We start from the raw sequence: 20,218 nt of genomic DNA, 5'->3' as shown, positions 1-20,218 counted from the left end.
TTGATGTCTGACCGTTTGTCTGCATCAAGGTCACAGCACACAGCAGCCAAGGGGAAAAAAGCAGGGGGACAATCTGGGGGACAGAAGTGCTCCAAGAAACCAGACACGTTCAATCCGAAGTCCATCGCCCTGGGGAGGTAGTCCGGATCTGCATTCACCCTGCCAATTACCTGGAGGGGGGGGGGAGCAAGAAGATCACAGAGAGAAGGAACAAGACAAGTTAAAGATGGAAGGATTCAGAGTCCCCTGAAAAAACAGTAAACCCACCAAACTGTAGCTGATCATTCCCGACAGACCACAACTACCGTTTGCCTTCCCGTCAGAAGCCACATGAAAACAGCTCTGCTTTCCTGCTCTCTCTAATCCCTGCACTATTTTCTTGCTAATGGCGTCCATGTGGAGAATTCGTACTCTGAATCCAAAAAGCGGAAGGTGTGAGGCCGGGCCCAAAGACTTCCACACAGGCTCTGGAAAGCGCCTCCAGGAATATGGAAATTCATACACATAAAATTAACTGCACACTGTATTCTATTTATTAGAATTTTGCAGAAAAAAATTATGTAAAAAAGTAAGCTTTTGTAGACCAAGAAGAAGTAGAACTGTTCTCCAAATTTAATGAGTTCTATCTTGGGTCATGCCCTACCCCTCCACAAAATGTCATGGAAATCAATTCAGTAGATTTTGTGTAATCCTGCAAACAAACAATATAATCTCCTTGCTGGAGGTTGTAATTACATCTCTGAAATCCTAGCTATCTGCTAGAGAGCGTGCAGGGTCACTCACCTCACAGAGCATGATACCAAAGGAAAAGATGTCTACTCTCTCGTCATAGCTCTTTCCTGTGAAGGAGAAAGGACACATTTTTTAATTGGATTTAGGAGGAACACAGCACACAATCAAATACTGCACTGCAGTGACAGTAGTTTTCTGTAGATATCTGAAAGTGAATGGGTATAATTGAATAAATCTTTATTTAGGTATAACTGAAAAAGCAATGTCCGTGTAGCTCATACCATGGATCATCTCAGGAGCCATCCAGTAGGGGTTTCCCACAACCGTGTACCTCTTCCTGCGGTCAGGCCTCTTCAGACCTGGCAGTTTACCCTGCGCAAACTTCTCCTCGTGCTTGTCATCGATCATGAGCCGCGCCAGCCCGAAGTCGGCCACCACCACTGTGTTGTTCTACACAAAGGAAATCCAACACGTCATAAACAATGAATGCTGCAAGTGCACATGCTGCCTGTCACTGCAAGAGATAACAGCTTCAAGGTAACAGAGGCGTTTCAAAAGAAGCTTGAAATTTAACCTCCAGCTTCTAACGTATCGCAGAGTAAAAGAACTTTAGATGTAAACTGAACATAACAAACTTTGTGTGACACATGTACAATGATCTCTCTGTTTGAGGGGGTAAGCTGGAGGTTAGTTGTGTGCAGCGTGTTTCAAGACTTAAAGCGTAGTGTCTTATAGCTCCTGCTAACAAAGCTCTCCTTTATTTCTGTATTTGAACTGCCCCATGACAAGTGCACCGTGTTAAATCCTCTGTCACAATATACAGAAAACACACTGTATATGCACAGGTATGCCCACAAACACACACACAGGACCATACATGCTCTTACCTCTCGGACAAGACAGTTGTGTGAGTTCAGGTCCCGGTGGATTATGTTCATGGAATGCAGATATGTCTGAATAGAACAGAGGACAGAGAGACAGCGTTTAGTGGTTATCTCAAAGCCGAGAGGAACAATCTTGCCTTGTTTCATCTCAAGTAGCTGCTGTTGCAAATACAATAATCCAGTCACGCACGACACTCATCACTGTGCTCAAGGGAAAACATGAGGGAGTCGTGGTCTAATCCTGCAAGAATTCATGCCGTAATCTCCGCAGAGGAAGATGGAAAATATCGTACACGTTATGAGGAGGAGTGTTGTAGCTCAATAACATGACAACTAGAGAGAGATAAAAGATAACAGGATGCATTAATAATATAATATAATATAAACTACAGCAGTTATATTGCAGCTGTGAATCAGGAGGTAGAGTCATCCACTCATCAGAAGGTTGGTGGTTTAATCCCTGGCTCCTCCAGTTCACATAATTAAGTGTACTGCCTGAGTGTGCGTGTGTGTGTGTGTGTGTGTGTGTGTGTGTGGGTGTGTGTATGTGTGGTGTGTGTGTGGTGTGTGTGTGTGTGTGTGTGTGTGTGTGTGTGTGTAAAAGGTAAGGCATGTGCAGAAGGTATATATGCATTTGTCTGGGTGAATGGGTGTATGTGGTATGTAGAGTGAAGCCCTTTCGATTGGCCGATAAGACATACACTATTTAAAATTTACAATGCACTTCCATCTTTGAACTCACCATCCCAGCAGCTATGTCCTTGCCAAAACTGACCCGCTGGCTCCAGGGAAAGTTGCTGTCCTGTGAGAGGAAAAAAAAAGAAAATGTCAAAAGTGCTGCTGATAAATCATGTAATCTAACTTAAAGATCGTCAAAGTACAATGAGGATCAGATCATGTCCTCAGCCACAACCAGGCCTTCCCCATGCATTTTGAATAGTGAACAGGAAATAGACAAACTCCTGTTCCTGCAGGTGCAAACTCCGTTCTCACCATTTTCTTGATGATTTCCCTCAAGGTGCCTCCTTTGATGTACTCAGCGATGAAGTTGAGTCTCTTGTCTTTGTAGAGGACTCCGATGAACTTGAGCACATTGGGGTGCTCCAGGCAACGCATGACCTTCACCTGATGAAACAACACACAGTATTTTTACACACTGACACAACCTCTCTGCAATAAGTCACAGTCGGCGATATTAAAGTAGTTTATCTTGTAAAGTCTGAGATCATTCTGCTGGTTCACACTTCACTTCTTAGTATGATTTTGACTCTTTGCAGTTCTGCTTTCTATTAATAAAAATCATAACCACACCACTGCTGTAAATGTAAGAGTAAATATCAGTGAACAGAAGTCTGAGTTGAACATTAATGTGGGTTAAGTACAAAATATTTTGAGTTTTGGTAAAATAAAACTTTAAAGGGATAGTTTGATATTTTGGGACATGTGCTTTTTTACTTTTCCTGCTGATAGTTAGTTGAGAGATGTGATACCACTGTTAAAAGATGAATATGGCCCAGAGAACAATATGTTACATATAATGTAACAACCAAAGATCTCTATGTGCTCAGCTGAGATCAAGTATTTTTACCTTTGACTGTAGGAACTGGACCTAACTTTAATTTAGAGGAAGAACAGTGGATCTGTACCAGGTGAGAGTGAGTTTCATGTCCCTTTCATTGTGAACTGCGTAATATTCTGCATTACACAGAAATAAAAAGGAAGGAAGGAAGGAAGGAAGGAAGGAAGGAAGGAAGGAAAGAAAGAAAGAAAGAAAGAAAGAAGGGAAAGCTTGTTTGGCTCTGTCCTATTGTAACACAATCCACCTACCAGCACAACTGGGACTCACAAAGGATGTAATGGATGTTAGGATGTTAGTCAGGGTGTGGGTAACCCTTTGACCTTCAACATCTAAGACCAAGATGTTATAGATCTTGTTTGTTAGGATTAAAGGTTAAACCTAACTCCTAACCCCGCAACCGACCAGGAACTGTCTTTGTGTTAGGCTAAGATAGCTGCTCGCTATAGCTTTCAATTTAGCATACAGCCGTCAGAGTGGAATCAAGTTTGACGACTTTTCACAGCTACAATGAATTGTTGATCTGACAGCGGCCATGTTGAAAAGAAGCAGTGGGTAAACACATGTGTTACTCATCACATCAATGAGGCTTCTGTTATATTTCAATACAGACCTTTAATTTAAACATCTGTGTTTACCGACTGTTTCATGACAACATGGCCCCTGTGGATAAAGTCTACTCGTGGTTTCAGGTCACTGAACTTTGTGAGTCTGTAAACATGCAGACTGACTTTTATCAGGTAGAAATACAGCATCATTAAGACTTTATAAACCCAACAGAATACCAAAGTTGCCAGTGAATCGAAAGCTTTGTCTCAGCCTCAGTCCTGTGACTCCACTACACAATTCGTTTTGCTGATTTCTCACGTTACTATTTCTCTCTATTCAAAGGCATTTCAAAGGCAACAGAGAGAAAACTTGGTTCAAAGCTGTGGTTTAATCGGTTACATGTGCCGTTCGGAGCGACACCTCATAAAACACGTCCCTCCCTGAAGCTCGGGCTGCGAAGAGGAGGAGGAGACACATCCCCGTTACACACATAAACCTGAAATATTACCACTCGAGTCTCGTGATGTCTTTGTCTTAAGCGTTTGGTGCATTCCTGTCTTATTTTCACCAGAGAGGCCGTGAAGCACATGATCACAAGAGACTCGGTGACGTGAGATATGGGCCACCTACACAACAAACAGCCTGAGGGAGTCATAATAATCACGCTTCATCGTGGTTGAGGTTTGTTTTACTTCGTGGTCATCCGCATTAATTACAGAGCAAAGACTTTATTATTGTAGCTAAATAGTTAAACTAGGGCGCCACACGTACATTACATACACACAACCAGAGGAGAATACGTTTGAGAACTTCAAACATCCTAATTAGAAGGTCTTTAACTGCGATACCAAACATCATATAGGAACGTCTAGGCCACTTCAAGAGTAACAATGACTCAAACACTCCAGGCTTCTATGCACGAGTCAGTCTGTGTTATCTTTTCAGATTAATGGAAGGACGAGATGGAGAGGTGAAGCTTTTGGGGGGTATTTCTCATTTCATTTTTTTCGCATTTGTTTGTTTGTCAGCAAGATTATACAAAAACTACTGGATGGATTACCATGAAACCTGTTGGCAGGATGTGGGATGGGTCAGGAAAGAACCCTTTAAATTTGGGTGCAGATCCAAACCAGGGGGCAGATTCGGGAATTGTTTTTCTCTTTCTTTAACATTGTGAGATGGGTTGTTTTTCAGTATTTTCCTTGATTTCTCAGAGAATAATTCATGGACGCTGCTGAAATAAAACAGGGGCCTGATATTCATTATCGTGTGGAATTTGGTGCAGATCCAAATAAAAATCCAGATCTAGTGAATTTAAACAGGTATGCGCTCTACTGAGTCCCATTCCAGTTGCACATATTTTACCTTCATTTATTCAAGGAGGAGAACCGCTCCTGTTTTATTCACTCATGTCCTACATTCATACGAAGGAGCTGCTAATTTTAACCTCTATCACCAGGTCCTTCTCAGGCACAGACACATTTTCCCTCTTTATTTTCTGAGCACAGATTTTTCCAGGCTGGTCCACGTATTTAAACCTGAAACTTTCAAGCAACAAATCTTCTTCACAAACTTTTGGGTTCTTGCCACTTATTTTAACTCTAATTTCTGACTAAATCATGATTATACTAATATTATTTGTGAGGTGAAGGCTTACGAATTTCCTATTTCTGTTTAGGACACAAAATGAATCTTCTTTTGGCCTCTGATTACAATAAAGTAGATCTTACCTCTTTCAGGAATGTTCTCTGTGTCTCGTCATCAAAGCGAATCAACTCCTTCATCACCATCACCTCCCCGGTCTCCTTGTGGGTCACCTACAACCAAACGCAATGATGCAACAAATCAAGTTGAGCAAACAGCTGGAAGAAAATATTATTAGTAATATTATCCATAAACATTTGATTGTGACAGTCATTACATTACATTGCATATCATTTAGTATGTGAAAATGGGAATTTGTGTTAAATCTACAAACACCTCAATGCTGCCATCTTCTGGACATCATGAGTATAACCACATGAAAACACTATGTATGATGATAAGATGTCAGTGTCTCTTTAACCCCCTCATCTACCTTGATGGCCTGCCCGAAGCAGCCCTTCCCCAGCACCTCTCCGTGGATGAGGTCAGACGGCCGGAAGACGCGGTGCGTTCGGTTTGAAACGACGCGGAGCGACTCTGATCGATTGATGTCCTTCCTCTGGGAGTTGGGGGATGCTGCATTACTGGAACCTGGTGATTTATCAATGCTGCAGCTCCGCCTGGAGGGTGAGAGGGGAGACAGACAGGATGAGAAGAGGAGCAACGAGACAAGGAGAGGGAAAAATAGAAGAAACAGCAATACTATAGATACTGATGGATCCTAATGCTCATTAGGAGACATTTATTTGACTTCATTCGTATTGAGGGCAAATACAATAAATGCTAAGAGGATGATGTGAAAAATTATTGTAAATACACTCTAAAGTTTTTGAGCTTTAATGTTGATAGTATGAGATAAAATTGAAGTTAAAGAAATACAAAACATTTTTCGAAATCAAATATTTAATCAGTACATTATTGAGTAATGTGAAAAGTGAAATCACTTCTACAGTGAATAGATTTTAGAGATATAGAGGCCAAAATGCATTTTGCTCACAATTAAACATATACGTGGTTTTAAGGTGTTAAAACACACTTAAGTAACTATACATTGATTCATACATTTTATCACAAGAGGGTTCTTTACATTGAGTACATTCCAATAGTGTTTTCTATTGTGCACTTCTCTACTGTAAAGTAGAGTAGTTCTACATCTGTTCATATTTCTTACGTGATGATGCGGGATCTCAGGTTGCTGATGTCGGGGTTGGGGGGCTGGGTGATGGGCAGGACGGGGCTGGGCCCCTCAGACAAGGGGCTGGACAGGGGCCCGTCCACGTGCTCTTCAGCCCCTGAGGAGCCTCCCTCCAGCCCCTGACTGTGAGGGTCGTGCTCGATGGTGAGCTGCAGCAGCCGGCTCGTCTCCTGGATCAGCAAGTCGATCTGGAGCAGAGGAGGTGGTTTGGGGAGGAGTCAGAATTAGAACAGCAGAGATCTGTCTCATAGCTGAAGAAACGGTCTGATGGATGAAGTAAAGCTTTATAACACTCAGCCTGGATCTGTTTGTAAGTTCAGTGAGATGAAAAATTCACTTCTGCTGCTTGGTGCCTGAAGCTTTAATGAATATTTGATTTCCCTCTCACCACAGAGAAATATTAAGCTTTTACAAGTCTGAGGCTCAACAATAAACCATTAGTATAACTTCTATAATACAGGCTTTCTTCAGGTTTCCACAAGTTAAATTTAAGACTTTTTAAGTCATATACGACAAATATGAAGGAATATCAGAGTCAAAGAATTATTTACACTTCCCCATAATTGAATAAAAGATGAAGTAGCTTAGTAGAAAGAAATGCCCCCATATCCATTCTCCATAGTCTTTCTTTGTGTTAATGTTTCTTAATATCATTGAGAAAGAACTACAACTACAATGTACAAATTGTACATTTCTCTCAAAATATATATTCATAATCCAGATGATTATATTTTACATTTTTTAAGACCGTGCATAATCCCTGTATTAAGTAGATCACAGAAGATTAAACATGTTCGTTTCAATATTCATGGCACAAAACAAAAATTAACTTGTTTCTTAATAAGTCAGTTCCTATGTATCCGCTAGCTGTTATACTTATTATTGAGAGTCACAATTAAAGTTTGGTCGTTTCTTGTTCACTAGGTCAAACTACCAACACAGGAGCATGATAACATTCAATGCACTGTGGTGTCATTTGCATATTTACAATAAAGAATCATAGTTCATTCACACTGACACAGGACCAGTGTGGTGAATACCTCGTCCAGAGGAACATTGTGAATGGGCGTCCCGTTGATTTCCAGGATCCGGTCTCCAACATGAATGGATTTCTTCACATCTGGACTGATGCAGTCTGGGTCCACCCTGGATGAAAAAGAAGAGGAACAGATAACAGAGGATAAAATAACTTTTCAAACACCTTTCTCAGCTCATTTGAATAACAGAGAATTAATTTTCCTTCCTCTGAATTGCACATTTTATAATTAATCTCATCCGTCTACATTTTACACACACACACACACACACACACACACACACACACACACACACACACACACACACACACACACACACACACACACACACACACACACACACACACACACACACAGATGGAGATCAACTCACTGGGAGACTCTGATGGTGAGTGCATGATCAGGGCTGTAGCCATTGGTCGGGCTCAGTGGCTGATCGATGGCCACAGAGAAACCTCGCCCCCTGCGTCCGTTGTTGCTCTCGGCGGTGGCTGGGATGGACACCAGTGTGACCGTGTGAGGGATTCGTGAGCATGGCGAGTCCGGCAGCGACACCGGGGTGACGATGGTCTGGTAGTAACAGTGACCGCTGCACCCAGAGAGGAAGAGGAGACAAAAGATGAGAGAGGGAAGGATGGAAAGAAGGAGGGCAGTTATACAAAAAAAAAAAGGAGGCTATGAAGTCCAGAAAATGAAAATCCACGTGAGGTCTCTGGCTCGACAACCGTCCATGAAATCATAAGAGGAACGTCAAGTTCTCATTAGAACTGTTTTCACAGCATCACATGTTGTTGACAGGATGTTGCTTGAGCTTTGGATAAACACTGTGCACTCAATGTTCAGACGTGAGGGTCAGCGTGACTTCTGAAAAGTCAAGATCTGTTCCCCAAAAAATTGGAACACACTTTACTCATTCATTCATTCGTCATGTCTATCAGAATTTGACGTAATGGCAGAGTTCCTCTCCTGCTCTCACCTGAAAAGACCCAGTCTGCCGACGAAGGGATGTAGTGATCAGACTGAATCACACAGTCATCATCCACCTCTACTCAGAGGAGCAGACAAAGACTGTTGTGTCTTTACGTGTCTGTGTTGTGTAGCTTGTTTAACGCTTAACCCTGTTTTTTAAACCCTGGGGCTCAAGACGGTCACAATAAAAACCTACACTGCAGTTCCAGTGGAAAACAACAGGAACCTGAAACAAACACATAATAAGATCTGCGAGCGACTGATGATTTTCATAATGTTCCTGATGTGAGATTTACTGTAACTGCTGTTTATCACCTCAGCCAAGGTTGTGTTTTCATTTCTGTTTGCAGCATTAGGCAAAAAATACGGAACCAACTTAATTCAAACTCAGTGGAAAGGTGGAGTATGGGCCAAGAAAGAACCAATTACATTTTGGAGCTGATTCAATTAAAAGGGCGGATCCGGCAATTGTTTTGTCACTTTCTTTAACATTGCGAGACGGAGCATTTTTCACTATTTTGGTTGATTCGTTTTTGTTACATTTTTGTGAATTTCTCAATGTATAATGCAGAGAACTTGATGGAAAAAAATCAGGCAAATGTACAGTGATAATATCTATATCAGGTGAATTTGCTGTGGATCCAGAATATGACCTGGATGTATCTGCTCTCAATACATGTACACGCAGTATGGTGATAAAGTGGCCAATCAGTCTTGGCAGAGGTATGAGCTCTAAGTGCACTTCTAGTAATCTTATTTGTTTTAATCTTCTCAATGTCCCATCAATAAATAAATTCATCTGAAAAAACAAAACACGACCGATCATTTCATTCAGACATTGTATCAAATGTATCTGTAGCATTTTTTACAGCTTTTCCAGGATTACCAACCCTATCTTTAATACCAGTGATCTCATCTGAAACTACTGACTGCTTTTCTACAGTGCATCTGCCTCCAGCTGCAAACATCTGCATTTTGAGTAGTTTCTAGTATGTTTCTAGCTGCAAAAAGTAGCCTACAAAATATCAAAAGCAGCACATTTTAAACCATAAATTTAACTACGCCTGATAAAAGTGCGGTTGCCCTGGTTTTCCCACTGTGCTTTGTGTCAGCCGTCCCCACATTTTGTGCTAATGTCGACAATAAGTTCTTTGAAGTCCAAAATAAGCAGCATAAACTTCAGATTCTGTCAGTCAACGGCAGCTTTGGCTTCTGCTCTGTGGGTTTGGTCGCACTTCAAAGGGATTTCGAGTGGATTAGTTTGTGGCAGAGGAGGGAATTAAGACAACTAACTGAAACAAGTAATATAAGTTAGGGGGAAATAAAACACACAAAGTAAAGGGTCACAAACTGCATTGTCATGGCTACCAGTGGTAAAACAGGATGAATAAATCATATTTTAATTTTGGTTTTGAAAGATTTTGATATTTCAGACTCACCAGTAGAGCTTGGACCTCTCCACCAGAGCGTACGTGTCCCCATCACCGATGAATGCCCTGCAGTTCAGGCAGGTGAAGCATTCTGGGTGATATTTCTGTTCCCCTGCGACCTGTTAGAAAGAAAACCACAAGCATAATTAGATAAATAGTGTTCTATTCATTTTCTAGAAACTGTAAACCACAATGTTAGAAAGTTGAAGATCTTGTTCTCTGATCCAGAGAGAAAACAGGGATCTACAACAAAAGTGTCTGTGACGTGACCAGAGCAACAGGCAACATGAGGCTTTGATAAATGGTCGGAGAAGTAGGGCGAGGTCTGGCCGCTGAGGGTAAAGCTGAATTACAAGCTGGGAGATTGAGTTTAGTGCAGCCAGATCCCCCTCCAGGGCTTAGGGCAGTTTTGCAAAAAAGGAGAGGGAATTGAGTTATGGCCAAACAACGAGGGAGGCAATGAGCAGATTAATCAGTGTGGCAGATCGGAGCGTGATGCTGCAGCTGGAGGTTTCACTTCTGGGCGTTCTTCAGACCAGCAGGAGAAAACCGAAGACAAAGATCAGCCTCACTGAGCGTCCCACTCACACTGCTCCTCATTAAATGTGTGTCCTCGCTTGTTGTGACTCTGATCGACTAATGCTGCCTCCTTTACATGTCAATATCCATCCTTTTTAACGCCCCTTGGATGCAAATGACCCACCGACTCCACCACCTAATTGTCTCTATGATTAAACATGAGCTACACATTTTTGCTTTGAGAGGCAGAACATTTTGAAGGGAGCTGGGCCCCCTGACAGCACCTCTCAACTGCAATGATCTGCAATGCTAATTCAGTGTACTGAGTCCGGGGAGGGGCACTGCACACAGGACAACCCCACAAAGAAGAATCCATTCAATGCAAATAAAAATCAAAGCAAAAACATAGATACTTGCATCAAGATTCCTTAAAATACAATTCAATTGCTTATGTCAAATCCTGTTTCACTATAATTTCTGCTCACACTGTATATTCTGTTTGCACTGTAGATACTATTTCAATTTTAATTATAATTTTATATTTCCCTGTGTTTATATTGCATGTTTATGTATTAATTACTTTTAATAAGTCTATTTCTTGACTGCAAAAAGGAAATTCCGAGATAATAAAAGGTAAAGTATTTCTTTTTTATCAACATGGATACAGACACAAAAAACTCATCCACTGCTGCAGCCTTAAAGAAAAATTAAAGCAGAACAGACACGTGGCTCAAATGATCGATAAAAGTGAAACAAAATGAGGGCAAAGAGGGAGAAAATGGGAGGATCAAAGAATCAATAAAATCGCTGTTTAAAGCCATGTGTCTGCTGCTGCCCCACCCTCCTGGGAGAGCAGCAGTAAAACTACGAGTGAACACAAACAGATAAACACATGCCACCGGCCCTCGGGCTGCAGGGAGGAACACACCGTGCAGGCTTATTAATTAACAGCTTTTTAAGTAATTCATTGGAGCAGCTCCTTCCAGCTAAACACCAGAAAAAGATGCCACCACTTGGCCCAGATACACAGAGAAGTATAATGTAATTGGTCTGGCTTATTTAAATCCTTCTTTTTTCATTTTTTAGAGTAAAAATGACAAAGATTTAGAGCTACAAAGAAATCAATGGTAAGATTAAAAAGCTCTCCTCTTGACTCCATGTTGTTTAATGCTCAAGCTGATCATAAAAGATCGTATAGAGAAGGAGGAGAAAACAGAGGCATAGCGGATGTGTAATGGACGAGAGGACGAGGCAGCTGCATGGCTTAATGACCATCTTCATTTCTTTATTTATCCTCCAAGCAGCCTCGTAAAAAGGAGGCATTAACAATTACTGTCAGACATCAGCCAGATAGAGGATACGAATCAGAGAGAAGAAAAGAAAAGGACCAAAGAGAGACGAGAGCGAGAATCTAAGGAGGAAACCAAGGAAAGATTCAGAAATCATTTAAAGGTTAAATACAACATTTTGGTTTTTATGTTGTGAGTTTTGGCAGTGGTGTGTGTGTGTGTGTGTGTGTGTGTGTGTGTGTGTGTGTGTGTGTGTGTGTGTGTGTGTGTGTGTGTGTGTGTGTGTGTGTGTGTGTGTGTGTGTGTAGGACTTAGGGGAAAGACAGGAAAAGGAGGACAGCTGGACGGAGATGAAAAGGGCGTGTGGCTGCTTCACAACCTGACATGCTGGCTGCCATTTGCTTGCCATGCAACACATCCACCCCACACACACACACACACACACCTCCTCTTTAAAACCACTTCTGACAGGCGACAGCTGCTGCCCTAAAATTTAGGACATGCTTCCTCTCCAAAGTATACAGATAAAGACAGATTGACAGATACGTGATTTCAAAGCATGTGACCGCCTCGCAGCTCTCAAAAGACAGACTCAAGAAACATCACATCGTGTTAACGCCCCACTTCTTCCGTTTCTCATCTCCGCTCCACACGGTACTGCGGCTTCACGTGTCCTCAAGCCTCCCAGAGTGTACTTCAATCTTTGTGTGTGAGCTCATCGTGCCCATGACTGCGTGTTAGCCGGTCATGTAGCCTCGTGGCCTCCTCTTCTTCTAGAGGCAAACCAGACTGTGTGCACATGTCTCCCCGGGGGGGAAGGGGAGCGGGTCGATGGGGTGCAGGAGGAAGTGGGTCAAATTACAGAACAATGCTCCGTTGCCAGGGGTGAAGAGGCTCTTCATCATATTAACTCTACTTACATTAAAGTATTAAAATATGTCTCGTATCCGGATTGTGTCTAGATCTGAATTTAATCTGATTACATTTACACTTAGTTTTATATATGTGTCTCCACTGTCTGATTGAGATCCGATCGCTTCGTCCAGCTCATGTTACGTCCTCCTGTCTTTCTCACAGGTCCCAAAAATCAACAGCACAAAAAGATGTTCATTTGTGAAGCTGTGGTTTTGTGTGTTCTTGCTATTTAATTGGTCTCCATCCACGACTGTCTTCAAGAACATTGAGCTGAGGACTGAGGAGAGGACTGTTTGTGTTTCTCTGGGCTGGTGGCTGCAAGCTCCCCGCAGCTGCTGCTGCCTCACAGGTTTGGAACAGTCACACGTGGTTTCCGCTCGTAAAGTTGTTGTGTGTGGATTGACAATGTAAATGCGTTTACACTTAAGTTCGTGGGGGTGACACTGACCACCTCCAGATGTGGTTTGACCGATCAGATCACAATCGTGCATCTTTGGGTGTGATTACACTTGTGCTTTCATGTGGTCAAGCTCTATCTGATTGCAATCTGTATTTTAATTCCAGATTTAAATGGTGTAATTGTGACCGTGACTTCATAAATGAACTAAAGGAAATGTAGCTCAAGTACAAAATGATGCATTACGTTTATTGTGACTTAGACTTCGAACCGCTTTTACTTGTGACTCCTCGATACAAAGTCTAATCAAAAATCACTGTAACATTACAAAATGATATCAATATATCAATTCAAAATAACAGTTTATCCTTTTGTAAATTAGATATCACTGTTTTTTGGTCCTTTTGCATACATAGGTTGTATGTTGTATGAGTTTCAGTGTTACAAGCACAGATGCAGAAAGAGTGGGAAATATTAGATTATGCAAATGTGGTTGACCTTGTTTTTTTACTGAGATTTTTTTAGCAAAGCATTTTGTAATTTGTTGTTTGTTGTGTCAGATTTGTAATTCCCTGTCTAACCTTGTGGGCATTACCTACTACCAGCAATAACAATGTTCACTCATTCAGCCCTGTAGTACACTCATCATTAAGATCATAGAAAAAAAGAGAAAAGAATGCATTCAAGAGTTAAAACCAATGCTTCCATTATATGACACAACAAATTCCCAAAGTATAATTGAAGCAATATAGAACCAGGAGTGATGGTCAGCCTCAGAGACTGTTGACTGAGCCTGTCAGGGCCCTTTAGTTTTATTTGTTTTTAAAGATTTATACATGTGACCTTAAGTTGGGCTGCAGAGTGAAGAGACCCTTTTAAGCCATCTGGAGGAATTTATGACACTAATACTGTGTGACACTAAACAGTTGAGAAACATGTTGGTGGGTTTCTCGACCATTCCTTCAGGCCAGTCGCCCACTTTTCCTGAGATGAGGTCTGAGTAATAAAACCTCCGGACGTTAGAATTAGTTTGTACAAAATGTCAGAGATGTCAGACGTCAGCTGAAATCTGTAAAAATATTCTTAAAGGCTACATTTTGTTGAATAAGGAACAACTTCTACTTATTTGTTGCTCTTTATATTGGTTACATTTCAAACAGAGTAATTTAGTTACACACTTTCAAAACATTTTATGGGTTCCAAATGATTTCTTTATGCATCCAGTTCTGTTGCCATTTTGATCAAAAGTTGAAGTAATTTTTAATCAAACTAGATTTAACCCCTCGGACGAACAACCCGCAGACGTCACAGCTCCCAGCCTCCAAATTGTAAATACTTTTTTTTAAGCCTTGTATGATATGTAGTTATATATATATTTTTTTTTTACTGATGGTCAGAAAACAAGATATTTGATGAGTATTTTATAGAGCTAATTATTGGGAATAACTTTCAGAATTAATTGAAAGTGCAAGCTTTTGTAAAACACACATAGGATGGAAGGTGATATAAAACATTATGCATATGGTGTACAGAATCCACATAGCATGTGTGTTGAAACATGTGTATTTATACTCAGGAGGACCTCATCCTCCACATCTATTAACACCAGTCCGACCCTGTGACTTCAGTCTGCTTCTGCTAAATGTGGAACAATGACCTCATATCAACACGGCTGTGGGTGCTTCTGAATGGCCTCACTAAATGAAGACAGATCTGGCTCTCCGTAGCCTCCTGGTTGATGTACTGACCTCCTTCATTACGTCAACTCAAAAAACTAAGTCCATATGTGTCTGAGAATCAACTCATACAGCTGGAAAATGTGTTTAAAAAAATGACCTCATGAAGAAATAGTAAAAACAACATGTGCACCAGGTACCTGATACTCCCCAGAGAGAGAGAGAGCTACAACTGGGTCAGATTCCAGAAGTGTGTGGAAGGGAATTCCTACGATTGCCAGATCGAAATGTAGTAGAGCTGCTGTCGTGGTGGTTTGAAGAGAAATAAAGTGAGAAAGAAAAAGAGCCTGATGGCCAAAAGTCCTTATAGACCTTCAAGCTACAGCAGACATCATTTAGGCAAATACAATTAGACTGAGAGACTGAGACAGAGCGAGGACAGTGATCCACATTCATGCTCTCTGAAAGGAAAACCCCCTCCTGCTCCAAACATACAGTACCACTGTCCACAGGCTTTAGAAACGCTGGTAATGTGTTTCCTCGTCTCTGTGAGCCTCACATTCACTGTCATCAGATGAGGAAATCAGTCACAGTGTGACATGAATGTACCGGAGGTGGTGAATAAAAATAACACGCTGCTGTGACACAGCTATTAAACATGACAACCGCGTTTCTCTGTCCCTGAATGTGATCACACACTTTGAGTCTAGCTTTTATCTGTAGGAAGAATGCTCTCTAAAAATAGCACGCGTGCCATGGCTCATCAGTTTTTCATGACATGAAGAAAAGACGAAAAAAACTGGGGCAAAAGCAAAAAAAAGAGGAAGAGATCTGTAATTACAACGCAGTAATATAGTTCCCCAGTTTAAAGGGACACACAACACAGCAGCGTACAGCAACATGGTTCAGCTTCAGCTTTAAAGTTAAAAACAGAAAGATAGAAAGATGGGAGGAGAGTCTGCAAAAGCAACCAGCAAACCATGTCATTCATCCCCTGAGATTAACTGCCTCCCGGCCTCCTCGCCGGCTCATGCATGACTGTACATCGCCCAGAGGACACCCGGCAACCCAGAGCAGCATCATCAACATCATCCTCATCCTCATCATCATCAGCAGCAGTGATCAGTGAGCATCCTTACCTTCTTTTCCCTTTTCCAAAGCCTGAGACAGCAGAAGCTCCAGTAAAACAAGTCTCCCACCATGTCAGCAAGAGCCGGCGTCTCTCCCTCGCTTCTCTAGCTCATTCTAGTGAGGCGGCCGATTCCCCCACTGTCACAACAAAACACTGGCAGAGAGACACTGCTCTGAGGGGAGGGAGGGAGGGAGAGACAGAGAGAGAGAGAGAGTCAACGCCTTTGCAGCTGAGCTCATCTCTGAACCACTGACACTCCTCCTCCTACACCCTCCCTCCTCCTCCTTCTTCCAACCTCACTTTTACTATGACCTCATCGTTTCCTGTTTGGCCCCGCCCACTCTTGCACACGCGCCGGCTAGCGGCTTCTACCGCCCCCGCCACCAACCCCCTGGTTTCTTCAATAAATTCCTCACCCCTTCTCACCTCCCATGCTGCAATCACATTTTGAAACCAATGATAACTACACAGTCACATGCTTCACTTATGGGATGTTACCAGGGGGAGTTCGTTTGATTATTCAGGAAAATGAATCGCATTTTTGACGGCTTGAACATACTCGAAAACTCGCCAAACTTCGCGGGCGCGTCAGGTATGATGAAAATGTACGTATTCTGGAGTAACTCGAAATGGGCGTGGCAAAATGTCTCAACAGCGCCACCTAAAACGCAGCAATTCTGTCTTGTTTAACCAATCTCAAACTCAGCAGAGTCTTTTTGTTTTCGCAGAGCTGGATATTGAGGTCAGCACTGAAAGTCTGCTACTGTACGAGCAATTCAAAGAGCTCCAATTTAGATTTAGCAGATTATCTTTCTCTTGTCTGAGTTCTAGAATTATAGAGTCATCTGCCACCTTTTTCTCATTTTTTATTGTTGCTATTTCCTCACTGGGTTCCTGATAGTCATCGTTCATGATGAACATTTCTTTCATCTTCGGCAGTTCTTGTCTGCTCTTCTCTCCATTCTCCTTTGCCCTCAGTTCTGTAAGATACAGCTGTTGGTCATTCATCTCTTGTGCCATTGTGGTCTTTTCCCCGGTTTACTGCACCGTTGAGTTTAGTTGTTCAGGTGATTACTCTGAATATGTTAACCCTTTGACCCTATGCGAATCCCTTCTAATGCACAACATGGGTCAAAAATGACCTGTAACATTTCCTGTGTTATTTCATGCATGGCTGGGTGTTTCTTTGCTATATTCTTTTATAGCTTATTCTTCTTATTCTTATAGCTTAGGCTCCTTTGATGACATAGGAGATGAGTCTATCTATCTATCTATCTATCTATCTATCTATCTATCTATCTATCCATCTATCCATCTATCCATCTATCTGTCTGTATTGACAAACGTTTCAGCCATCGACATATTTATCATACAGAAGGTAATAATAGGCCCTCTTCAGGGTAGACTGGACACAACAGTGCCTCGTTATTCATTAATAGCAAGTGCTAGTCCTCTACAGCGCCAACAGTGTGAAACACATTAGCCTAGAAATAGAGACCTTTAATATCAACAAACAGCTGCCAGCGCGACACAGACATCAACACAAACTCTGAAGGCTGAAGGGAATGTGACCAACACCATAATGATATTATTCTATAAATCCTATTTGAAAAAGACTATGTTCGTCAAACTACCTCTCACCTGTCACTTTCTTTTAGTGCTGTGCCAACACTGAGGAGTCAAATAGTGTGTCTACAGTCTTAAAGTCAAACTATACTAACAGTGGGAATTTAGTTATCTCATCTATCAACGTGTTGTTTCTTGTTTTCACGCCACGCTTTTAGCCAATGTCTTGGATAATAGCTTCTGCCAACCTCAGGAGTGTGATCATGTGCTACGGGATGATGACTGCATACTGAACAGCCAGATGTCATTCATAATAAGGGTGTTCTGGAAGTTACACATCAAACCTTTAAGACATATGATATGATATTTATTTGTCCTTTGCTTCCTTTCCTTCCTCGTTCAGTCTCTGTTCCCAGCTTCATCTTCGCTGCTCCGTCACTCTTTCCTTCGCCCTCTCCTCTTTGACTCCGTCTCTCTTGCCCTTGTTGTCTCACTTTGCTCATGTCCCAAACATGTCCTGCATAGAAGTGTTAACCCCTCCCATAACTCACAGGGCCGTGCTAGGGGTTCAGATATTAATAGATGGTCACATGCACTCTGTGAACTGCCTGCAACTTCAGGGTAAAGGTCAAGCAGATGATACAACTACACTGTAAACAATAACAGTGACACTGGACATGAAGTGAAGGAGTTTAAGTATTTCAGGGTCTTGTTCATTAGTGAGGGGACGATGGAGCGTGAGATGGACAGGCGGGTCGGCGTGGCGTCAACAGTATTGTAGCGGACTGTTGTGGTAAAGACGGAGCTGAGCCACAAGGCAAAGCTTTGGATTTAATGGTCGATCAACGTTCAAACCCTGACCTATGATCACAAGCTCTGGGTAGTGACAGAAAGAACAAGCTCGTGAAAACAAGAAATGAGTCTTCAGCATACGATGTTTGCCCCGGAAGTTATAGCAGAGATGGGTAAAGCGGATATGATGCAACTAAAAGGCGACCAAATGAACCGACCTTTTACCACTGATTCAATTTGGGATTTCTATGGGTTTGAACATTGCTTGGAAACTTTTTGGATAGAAGTACACAAGTCAAAACATATATAACATAAAGGATTGTTACATATTATATCTTTAAATAACTTAAATGAATATTTTCTACTTTGGCCACTGAACATTGTGTTTAAGCCTTTAATGTTACATCTCGATTCTTAAACAAAGTGGCTCCGACTTTAAAGCTACAACCTTCAAATTGAGAAAAGTGAAACAGTGAAAGGTGATATCGGTGGCTTTATGTTCACTATCTGAACCTGGGGTACACTGCAGTTTACTTCCTGTACCTATTTTAACTTTATATCAAAACCAAATGTTGAGTTTCATCAGACCTGCTGGCTGACAGTCAGATCAGAAGTGAAACCAGCAGCCCACAGTCATACCACAGGGGGGATTTCAGCCCAGTGAGGCTTCTGCTTTTGTCAGTGTTTCCACACTGGAAAGAGGTGAAGGTACAAATACTTAGCTGAAGATCACTGATTGCAAAACAGACAACCTTAAGTTCAAACCCCCTTTAGAACATGCAGTCATCCAGCTGAAGTGTCCTCGAGCAAGGCACAGAGGCCTCGGCAGCTGCATCCTCCCTCTTTATCTAATCCTCACCTCCCTGAGGCAACTTAAAGAAAGGATCCCTGATCCTAAGTATTCCTAAACAATTTTCCACAGTAAGACAGAGCGCTGTGTTCAGACTAGAATCACTGCTGTGTTTCACGCCACAGATGAGATCATCAACAGCTGATCCGGTTGCTAAGACGACAGTATCACAAGCAACACAGATTGTAACAAATAACCTTTCCCAACATTTTATTACACACGCCTGTCTTTACTAAGAGGCACTAACAATCAGCATGTGTTTACCAAAACAAACTGGCAGATTCTTAATCACAGTGCTACCCCACACCAGTGGGAGTTGAAGAAGTTCACTTTATAATCTGGGACTTTCCGCCATCAACCCCCATAAGTATTTCTGTTCCTCTACCACTCATAACGTCAGAGAGCAAAGTGACGAAAGACAACACTGAACCTTACACACTCTCTTTAACTGTTGGACTGCTTCATTCAATTAAATTATATTTGTATAGCGCCAAATCACAACATGAATTAACTCATGGCACTTTAAATAGTAAGGGCGAGACCTTAAAATATTAAAGGGAAACAACAGGTTGGAGTGTTAAAATTTGAAATTACCTGAAGTTAATAAACAGACCAACTACGTGACATACAATATATCAAGTGTGTATCTAGTGTGAACACCAGGTAATAAATAAAAATCATGATTTTGCACATTTTTTAAACAAACAAACATTTAAACTTTCTCATTCATGAATTCATACCAGGTCAGATCTGTTATTTATGACAATCACCCCCCACGATGTTCATGTTTTCTTTACTGTATGTATTCCATTTTATAATTTTTTCAACATGACACTATTGTAAATGTTTTTTAACCATAAACAAAAGCAGCTAGAGTCCAATTCAGTCTTAATTCAAGGTCTCTGTATTTGGTTAATATTTGTCTTTTCTTTCTACTTATAGTCATTTATAATAAAGTTTATGGTTAAACTGTAAAATAATGAACCTCAGTTACATTTATTTTTCTTAAACAGCTTAAATAATGGTCAAATGTTTTTCTTTATTCGACTCTGCACTTTTTTGAGCC

General features: G+C 41.5%; 1 protein-coding gene across 3 annotated transcripts in view; it reads right to left on the bottom strand.

Annotated features, from left to right (window-relative positions):
- The window catches only part of limk1a (LIM domain kinase 1a), a 56,336-nt gene that overhangs the window by 4,643 nt on the left and 31,475 nt on the right, over nt 1–20,218 (bottom strand). For 2 of the 3 annotated variants that reach the window (XM_035154918.1, XM_035154917.1), the window contains 12 exons: nt 10,026–10,135; nt 7,991–8,206; nt 7,621–7,726; nt 6,557–6,768; nt 5,819–6,005; nt 5,472–5,558; nt 2,610–2,741; nt 2,359–2,418; nt 1,620–1,685; nt 1,014–1,182; nt 784–839; nt 13–170 (listed from right to left, as the gene is read on the bottom strand). In XM_035154918.1, the coding sequence (XP_035010809.1) occupies nt 13–170; nt 784–839; nt 1,014–1,182; nt 1,620–1,685; nt 2,359–2,418; nt 2,610–2,741; nt 5,472–5,558; nt 5,819–6,005; nt 6,557–6,768; nt 7,621–7,726; nt 7,991–8,206; nt 10,026–10,135 (1,559 nt within the window). Of the gene's footprint in view, nt 1–12; nt 171–783; nt 840–1,013; nt 1,183–1,619; nt 1,686–2,358; nt 2,419–2,609; nt 2,742–5,471; nt 5,559–5,818; nt 6,006–6,556; nt 6,769–7,620; nt 7,727–7,990; nt 8,207–10,025; nt 10,136–15,951; nt 16,135–20,218 lie in introns of those variants that run through there. The other variant, XM_035154920.1, reaches the window with a different exon arrangement.

Source organism: Hippoglossus stenolepis, chromosome 4 (genome assembly GCF_022539355.2).
Source record: "Hippoglossus stenolepis isolate QCI-W04-F060 chromosome 4, HSTE1.2, whole genome shotgun sequence".
NCBI lineage: Eukaryota > Metazoa > Chordata > Actinopteri > Pleuronectiformes > Pleuronectidae > Hippoglossus > Hippoglossus stenolepis.
The sequence above is the reverse complement of the archived record's forward strand: the minus strand, read 5'-3'. Positions and strand labels throughout refer to the sequence as shown.